This window comes from Leptopilina boulardi, unplaced genomic scaffold, assembly GCF_019393585.1.
Source record: "Leptopilina boulardi isolate dan_hultmark-lab unplaced genomic scaffold, ZJU_Lbou_2.1 LbouV2_172, whole genome shotgun sequence".
NCBI classification, from domain to species: domain Eukaryota; kingdom Metazoa; phylum Arthropoda; class Insecta; order Hymenoptera; family Figitidae; genus Leptopilina; species Leptopilina boulardi.
The window spans coordinates 1,115,401-1,125,046 of NW_026137721.1; the positions used below are offsets into that span (position 1 = coordinate 1,115,401).

General features: G+C 22.6%; 2 protein-coding genes across 2 annotated transcripts; one reads left to right on the forward strand and one right to left on the reverse strand.

Annotated features, from left to right (window-relative positions):
- The first annotated feature begins 82 nt into the window (after positions 1 to 82).
- Positions 83 to 1,174, forward strand: LOC127277628 (NADH dehydrogenase [ubiquinone] 1 beta subcomplex subunit 11, mitochondrial). The gene is made up of 2 exons (XM_051298917.1): positions 83 to 164; positions 407 to 1,174. Exon 2 carries the CDS (start codon positions 421 to 423, stop codon positions 862 to 864), a length of 444 nt encoding a protein of 147 aa, XP_051154874.1. The 5' UTR covers positions 83 to 164; positions 407 to 420; the 3' UTR covers positions 865 to 1,174.
- A 1,400-nt stretch (positions 1,175 to 2,574) lies between these two features.
- LOC127277629 (Golgi reassembly-stacking protein 2) lies at positions 2,575 to 8,897 on the reverse strand. The gene is made up of 7 exons (XM_051298918.1): positions 8,693 to 8,897; positions 8,476 to 8,556; positions 8,083 to 8,286; positions 5,372 to 5,589; positions 5,012 to 5,096; positions 4,375 to 4,675; positions 2,575 to 3,745 (listed from the first exon to the last, which is right to left on the reverse strand). Exons 1-7 carry the CDS (start codon positions 8,753 to 8,755, stop codon positions 3,396 to 3,398), a joined length of 1,302 nt encoding a protein of 433 aa, XP_051154875.1. The 5' UTR covers positions 8,756 to 8,897; the 3' UTR covers positions 2,575 to 3,395.
- Positions 8,898 to 9,646: the final 749 nt, after the last annotated feature.

The window sequence follows — 9,646 nt, forward strand, 5'->3', positions numbered from 1 at the left end:
GCTATTTTTTGATCAGTAAACCAATTAAAATTTAAGTTACAAGGGAAATAATGCCTCCTTGTGATTTTACACTTATGTAATTATCATATTTCATGTCTCCTTTCTAAACTTTGTATAGTTAAAGTTTTTTTAAATTAATGGTTGACGTCTTTGCCATTTATTTGGTAATTTTACCAAGAAATTAATTTTTATTTTCATTTTCATTTTCCTCAACAATGACATGTTTTATTTATTGTATTAAAATAAAAAAAAATCCTTTAGTAATTTTTTTTCCGTCTATTTTTTTTATATAGACATAAAATTTGTCATTATTGAGGTTATGTAAAAATGAAATGATGAGAAAGTTGTTTTTTTTAAATAAAAAAAAAAATTGTATATAAATGTTTTTTTTTTTTTTTGATTATAGAGGAACATTTTAAAATGTCCGGTCTGATTCGCCTTCGTGCTCTACAAGGCTTAACAAAAAATGTGAGTCTATTGACGAAAAAGCAAAATTTTTATCGTAAAATTGGTACGTCATCGAAAAAAAATGTTACCGAAGTGGCAAGTGAGAATTCCGAACTTTATCCAGCTCATAAAAATTGGGTGAGCTGGGGATACAGTACAACTGATAAAAGAATTGATCGTCATGCAATGCATTCAATATTTTTTTTCACCGTAACAATTTGCCTTGTTTTTGGTAGTTATTATGTAATGTTTCTACCAAATAAAAACATGTTAGATTGGGCTCAACGTGAAGCTTATTTGGAATTACGACGAAGGGAAAAACTTGGTCTTCCACCAATTGATGAAGATTATTTTGATCTTTCAGAATTTCATCTACCAACTGATGAAGAACTAGGTGATACTGAAGTTATTATTTAATTCTTTTCTAACATTGATGCATCTTCTAAATGTGGTAGTATTTCAAATAAAAACTTCACGTACTGCTAATGTTTTTATATAAAAAAAAAAATAAAAAATTGTAGTTTAATTCTCAATTTATTAATTTATAAATATTTTTGTTCAAAAGTGAATGAAATATTTAAAAAAAAAATACAATTACATCTCAATTCATTGTAAATAGTGTTAAGAAAAATATAAATTTACTGTATAGATATTTCTTTTTTTTTTTTAATGTTAAAAAAATCTCGATTAGTTGAATTAAAAATATAAAAACAATGTAAAATATGCATTTGAATTTCTTTTTATTTTTAATGTTAATATAAAATACACAAAATTATTGCGGAAAAGAAGAAAAAAATTTTTGTAATTTTTTTCAAAAGTACAAGAATTGTAAAATTTTAAAAAATTTATTCTGTAATTTACATAATAAATTCTTAAAATTCAAAACGTTAAAAATTTGTTAAAATTACTCTTGTTTTATTGACAAACAAATAAAAGATATTAAATTCCACATTCGAAAATAACGATAAAATAAATATTTCTTCTTTAAAGAAGAAAGAGTTATACGTTATCATTTGATTAATTTTTATTTCATCTACTTTTTTTTTTTTTTTTTTTTTTTGATAATTTACCTTTTTCAACTTTCTCATATGATTCGATTAATTTGCGGATGTAATATTTTTAAAAATAATTAAATTTTCAATGTAAGAACATTGATTTTTTAGTTTAAAAAGAATTTGTTTTAATATTTACAAAATTATTATTTAGGCAAAATTGCAATAAAAAATCTAAATTTAAATTAATTGAAGCATTTATTGATTCAAATTTTTTAAACAATTTGCAAATTTTATCGAATGAATCTTAAAATTAACGAAATTTCAATTATATACCTAAAGAATAATCGATTTAAATTTAAATTTCTCCATTTTTAATTTGTCCAAATTTTGATTGATTTAAGTTTCAAATTATCTAATTATCCGAATATCAATTTGTCCAAATTTTAATTGATTTAAGTTTCAAATTGTCCAAATTTTAATTGATTTTAGTATAAAATTATTTGAATTTTAATTAATTTAAGTTTCAATTTTTCCAAATTTTAATTAATTTAAATTTCAAATTATCCGATTTACAATTTATCAAAATTTTAATTGATTTAAGTTTCAAATTATTCGAATTTTAATTAATTTAAGTTTTATATTATTTGAATTTTAATTATAATTGAAATTATAAATTATCCAAATATTAATTGATTTAATTTAAAAATTATCCGTCCATTTACCTAAATTTTAATTTTTTTTTTCTTCAAATTATTATCCGTATTTTAATTTGTTTGGATTTTTATTGATTAAAACTGTTATAATTTCAATTCCTGATGGAAAATTTGAATAGCTTCAAATTATAATTATTATTTTGCACGTTAATTGGTTTTAACTTACAGTTTTTTAACACCTATTTTCGGTAATTTCTCACCTGTTTTCGTAAAAAAGGTAATGTGATTCCTGTTCTAGTGAAAATACTTCAAAATAGTAGAAAAACACATTTTTTGTAACATTAAATTATTATATTTCTAATTGAAGAAAAATTTTTTTTTTTTGGTCGGAAAAAAGTTTTTAATGTTAATTGAAAAATTTATTCTTATGCAACCCTGAAAAAACATTACAAAAAAGAAGGAAAAAAAATACGTTACGATACTTATCAAGTGTTTATATAAACAATTATTACAATCGCACATTTACATAAAATTTTTTAAATTCACGCTTTATTTTCACGTTTCAATAATTCTATATATAAGGTATCTACGAAGAAATTTCGTAGCACAATTTCTTACAAATACATAAATACCAATTTTCTATAATCCATTCCTTTATCAAATTATTTAAAAAAAAAAAAAAAAATTAATTCAATTTAAAAATGATATTGATTAATTTAATATTCTTTTTTGCATATATTTATATACAATTAAACATGGCAGATGGTATCAAACAAATATAGAATGAATAGAAAAATTTCATATGATTGAAAAATTCAATATATTTATATTTAAAAGAAATATTTATGTATGAAAATTAAAAATACAATTTAATATTACATTTCTTTTGAGAAAAAAAAATGTATTTACGAATTTTAATTTACATATTCACTCTCTACTTCAAGTTAAATGAAAATCAACTCAAAATATATATATTATCTTCTTAAGAAAAAAAGAAAGAAAATTCCCGGTTAATAAATCAATAATAAAAAACCAAAAAAAAAAAAATACTTTAAAAACAATGCAAAAAATGTGCCATGCTTTTTATAATTTTTAAAATTACAATTTTCTTATCTTACTTAGCAGAATTTGTATTCCATTTAAAAAAATAATAATGCACATATAAAATACAAAACTTAATAAAATTGGTAAAGCAGTCTGCAAAAAAAAAAAAAAAAAAAAAAAAAAAAAAAAAAAAAAACAAGAAAAAGAAAGAAAAACAAAAACGATAAAACGAAATTTTTCTCTGATTAAAAAGTTCTTATTGTGTCGAAGCCGTTGTTGGTGGAGGCACAGAATGAGATGTTGATAAATCAGGTTGTCTCATGGGTTGATAAAAAGAGGGATTTTGCGGCATAGCAGCACTAACAGTAATTGGAGGCATTCCAGGCAATGAAATTGGAGTGACAATTTGCGATTGTGGCACACCGTATGGTAATGTTGTCGATGGAACAGTTGATGTTGGTATTGGATTATAAATTTGTTGCTGACTACCACCGAGAGTCGGGACATTGCCAATTGTATTGATATCAAATGGAAGCGGTGGTAAAGGTGAAGTTTGTGGCATTCCAGGAATATCTGGAGTACTTTGATATGTCGTATGTTCAATATCTAAAACAGAAAAAAATAATAGAATTTAATTAATTTAAAATCGAACAAATCCGAGTTAAAAAGATGTAAGCGATACAGGGAGGAATAAATTTTCTAAAATTTTAGAAATAAAAAAAATTAAATTTTTTGAAAATAATTGCAAATTCAAGTGATTTTTTTATTCCAAGTTTTGATTATTTCTCTTGATGAAGAATTTATTAGAAATTAATTCAAAAATTTAATTAAAAATTTGTTAATTAAAAAATTTTTTCAGATAATTGAATTTTCAAAGAATATTATAAAAATCATTAAAACTAATTTGACTTTCAGACAAAAACTGCAATTTTTATCAAATTTTTATAAAAAAAAGAAAAATAGGCATTACATATCTATTTTTTTTATCAGAAAGCAAAAAAAAAAAAAAAAATTCATAAAGTCGTGAAAGTGAAATAGATTGTTTTTTTAAGTTTGCAAATTGCAAAGTTGAGGGTAATTTTTATTAAGAAAAAAAAAAATTGAAATTAAATTTAATTAATAAATTTTTCAATTAAGTTTTATATTTGAAATAAAAAAAAAAAAAAATGTTGCGATAAAATAAGAAACAAATCAAATAAACGTATAGTTTAAAACTAATGAATTATTAAACTTACTTGGTAACACGGTTTGCGGGGAGGAAAACAAATGTGCTGTTGAATTAGTCGAGCCTGGTATGTCGACTAAAACTGAACTAATTGGTGCAACTCCAGGATTTGGTGGTGCAACTGTAAAAGCAACTTGAGCCTGAGGAGCAGGTTCTGTTGAAACAATTGTTGATGCCTGTGGAGTTTGTACAAAACTCGTGGGAATTGTAAATCCAGTAGGAATTGTCACTGACGTACTTCCAACATTAGCAGACACTTGTGACATTATTGGATTCGTAACTTGGGTTGTGACAACATTTGCCTGATTTGCCTATAATCATTATTTATCAAATATTACAAAGTATATAAAAAAAAATATATATATGATTAATTATATAATGAATTTTATTTTAATTTTAAAATATGATTTTTATATAATAAATTTATTTAATTTAGACAATAAAATAAATTTATAATTAAATAATTGAATTTAAAAAATTAATAATTACTAAATTACACATTATAATTGGAAATTGAGGTCTTTAAAAACAACTTCTTAATAATAATTTAATAAATTATTATAAAATGTACATAAAAAAAATTTTTTTTTTATTAATTAAAAAATTTATTTATTGAAAAAGATCAAAAGGGATCAAACAATGCATACCACATAAGAATTCATTGGTTTGGTCTCAGTTATACTTCTAATTGGTATACGATGTAGGTAACCATATCCAATGCCGCAGCCCAAACTAAAAGAAACAATTCATTTATGTAATTAGTATTTTTAACAGTTAATTAAAAGAAAATTAAAAATAATAATAATTAAGAGTAAAAATTTCAACAAATACTTTTTTTATTATAAAAAAAAATAATTATTTATTTTTAACAACTTTTTATATTTTTTTTTCATTAGAAATGTAATTGAAAAATTTTGTTTTTTTTTTTTAAATATATGTAAATTTTTAATCTTTCTTTTAAAAAATGTGTAATTTTTCTCTCTCTTCATTTTGAATATATATTTTACCTTCCTTCACCTCCCCATTTATTATTGGGAATAATCGTGACTTCCCGACATGAATCTAAATCCGTATTATAAACATAAAGTTTAAGCGATCGTGATTCATATCCTTCGATTAAACTAAAGAGATCTTCACTTTCGTGTAAAATCGAATCAGCACCAATAATGTAATCTGTAAATGATTGTAATCCAGCTAATTCAGCTGGTGAAGACGGATGAACTTCCTGGGAGGCGAGAAAAATTATTTATTTAATAATATTGTATATTTTAAACAAAAAAATTAATTAAATTATTATTAAAAAGAAAGAAAAAAAATCAATTTTTACAAGTTTATTATGTAGAGAGTTTGATAAAAAATCGAAAAAGAAGGTTTTTAAAATTTTTATTTCTCGAAAACGACCAGTTGATCATAAAAATTTTTTTTTAATTTTAAAAGTAGTTATTTATAATTTCTAAAAAAAAAATTGGTTGTACTTTTTGTTGCCTTATATTTGGTATTTTTCCTTAATAATAGGTGAAAAATTAAAAAAAAGTAGAGCTTGAAAAAATTTTTTGTATTAAAAAAAAACACACATTTTTTTCGTGATTTAACATCAAAAAATGAAGGAGAAAATAAAAAAAAACATTTATTCTTTAAGGGTTCACGACCTGTGAGTATTAGGTACTAAATATAAGGCTGTGTGTAACAGAAAAAACAAAAAAAAAATTTCTTTTTTTTAAGAAAATACAAAGCACTACATATAATTTTTGAGAAATAAGTTTTGAAAAACCTCCTTTTTTCGACTTATTACCGAACTGTTCCCTTATAGATCAACTTTCGTTTGAGATATGTTTAATATATATTTAATGTGCGTTTAATATTATATTAAATATTGAGTCTTAGAAAAAGTATAAATTTCTGGATTCTATTATATAACAATTTTTCTGTATTTTGAAACTTTTTTTTGAAATCGACTAAAAATTAATGAATTTTATTTTTATTATTACCCAAATGTGTACTTAATTTACATATTTTTTTTTACAATTATTATAATTCAATATCAATATTTTTTAAGACAAAAAATTCAGAAATAAAAAATTAAATGAAATTAAAAATAAATATTTAGAAAACAAAGAAGAATACCTTCGTAAAATTTTAGTAAAATAAGTGGTAAACTATGTCGACATTCAAATTCAATTACAAAACCACAAATTTTTTAGTGATTTCAAAATAATTTCCGAAAAATTTCGAAATTGTTTTCTGGTATTATTTTTAAATATATATATATATATATATATATATATATATATATATATATATATATTTAATAATAATATATAATAATAAATAATAATCTCAGAAGACAATTTTTTACTTTTTATTTAATTATAAACAAGGTTCGTAAAAATATGTTGAATAATTATACATAAATAAACTAAAAATATGTAATTAAATTTTATGGCCTTTTCCGGTTTTTCAAGGTAAAATTTCAGAAAAAAATTTAATTTTTAAGTAATTATTATCATATTTAAACAATAAAATTTCAAAATAAATTTTCAAAACAAAATTTTAAAAAAATTCTAAAATAGTAAAAATATAAATCTTTAACCCCTAAAGGACGTAAACTTTCATTGGTTAAAATTTCAATGTTAACAATTTTTCAATTTAAATTTTTAAACAAATTCTTTCTTGTAAGAAAGTTTCATTGAAAAAAAGCACAAGAACGTTAAAATCATTTACGAATAAATTTACAAGCCGAATGTTTTGAACGTTCAAATGAAGGAAATATTTTTTTCAATCTATAAATTATTAAAATTTATGATGACGAAGGTAAAATAAAACAGTTAATTAAACAATTATTAAATTAATAATTTTTTTTTAGATATTTAAAACAATATTTTGTAATAAAATTCGTACTTAAAGAAGTTGCAAAAAAAAAATGTTGATTTGAACGTTCAAAACTTTTGGCTCATGATAAATTTACAAATTAGGAAAAACATTTAAAATAGCAAATTTTTAAAATTTCTAATTGAATAATTAACATAACTTCTTCGTTTAGGCATAATTTTTTTTTTCAGATTTCTACGTTTTTCAGAAAATTATCCTTAAATTAAAAGAACATTTTTTAATTCAAACAAAAAAAAATGGTTTGAACCTGAAAATTTGAAAAGCTTAAAAAAATTCCAGTACTTTTTTATGATTTTTAGAAACTGTAAATTTCAATATCACTTTTTTTATTCTGATTTCCAGTTTCTTTACGAACATTGGTAACAAAAAAAAAAAAAAAATTTGATTTTATGAAAATCATGAAATAGTGTCTTACATTGATGTGCCTGAAGTTCTGAAAGTTCAAATGAACAAAAAATTTGTTCACTAATTTTTTAATTTCAAAATTTTATTATAAAATATTGCTTTTTGTTTCAAAAAATAAGTTAATAATTTATTGAATGTTTAATTTATAAATTTTTGTTTTTAATTGCTGTAGTAATTTTACAATAAAATTTATAGACAAAAAAAAATGATTTCGTACTTTTGAACGTTCAGAACTTAAGGTAATTAATTGCATGTAAAAAAAAATTTGTATTTGAAATGAAAATTTTTTTTTTTGAAAATAATATTACCTCAACAGCTCTCGGGTAAAATTTAATAGAATTAAATATTAATTTTGTAAGTTAGAAGAAATAATATTAAAAAAAAAAAAATGATAATTTTATACATGTATAAAAAAACAACTTACAAGGACATGCCAAATGTTTTCATTAGCTCCTTCAAAGGAGCAAAATCGAATGCTAACTCCAAGTAAACCTTGTCCTCCCCAAGTCATACTTGGTACAATTACAGTTTCCCTAACAGATTGTGTTTTACTACTATATACAGTAATCTGCAATTCCTTATCTATTCCATTTTTTAAAAGTTCCTTTAACGTGTCATTATCTTGATCCTATTGAGAAAATATTTAACAATTATTTCAATAAACAATCGACATCACTTTATTTCCTCTTTACATTCACTTGATTTCAATTTAAAGTATAAAATTCAAATTCAAAAATAATTTTTTTTTTTCGCATCTGTTAAGAAAATAATGTAACTTTTTTTTTGTGTGTGTGTATTTTTTTTTAAATAAACTTACCAGTCTAGTGTTTCCAATAGCTACAATAAAATCGAAAAAAGCCTCAAGACCGGCTTTTTGACCTGGTGAACCATCTTGTACCTGTGTTTAAAATAGAAGTTGTCATATTTTTGTATATTTTAAAAGTTTCATCATTGTGCAGGATTTACGTGTATATTTATATATAGAATATATTTTTTTGAAAATTAGGTTAAGTGATTTTGACAGATCATCATACCCGGAGAACGTGATAACCTTCAGTTCCGCCACCGGGAACTTCAATACTTTGCGATGATCCCATATTAAAACAAGGAAGACCGTTTAAGCCCCTTGACACAAATAATTAGCAAACATTAAAAATACTGTTTAATTGTTAATTCAATGTTAAGTTTTTCCTGTAAAAATACGTGGCACAAGTGCCATACAATAGGCATAAACTATATAAATTAAGAAAGATGGTAAAACATTAGAAATGATTTTCATGCATTAAGGTCTGTTCATAATGCACATTTTTGTGAAAATTTACAAATTAAAAAATTTATTGTAATTTTGTCTCTGGTTTTGTTTAATCCTTTTTTTTTTAATTCCACCAACAGAATAATAAAAATTAATTCTTAATTTTCCTGGCAACAATTTTTTATTTCTAGTTGTTAGTTATTGACTTTATAAACAAAGATACGAATATCTAAATATTAAAAAAGGAAAATAAGGAAAGGACGTGTTTTTTTGTAGTTTAAAACTTTTTTCTGAAATAAAAAATGATTTCAGGTTAAAATATTCGAAAAATGATAAACGAAGGTATAAGTAACATCGCTTTTCTGCTTATTTATTACATAAATTAACGGAAAAATAATAAAAAAAAAAAGCTATAATTATAAATATAGGGTGTTTTCGGGAGCTGCTGTGAGTATACTGTCAGTATGTTGTGATTGGCTGATCCATCAGCATGTTTATTCTGATTGGGTAATTTTTTACTGTCAGTATACTGTCAGCAACTCCCAAAAACACACATAAGGTTATTCAAGTTGGGTGTGGGAAAGCCAAGATGGATGATTGCTGGTGCACAAACATCCGGCCTATCAGCCTATCAGCATTCCCACGAGAAATTTCTCGTGGGAATGAATGCTGTGCACCAGCCATCATCCATCTTGGCTTTCCCACACCCAACTTGAATAACCTTACATATTAGGCT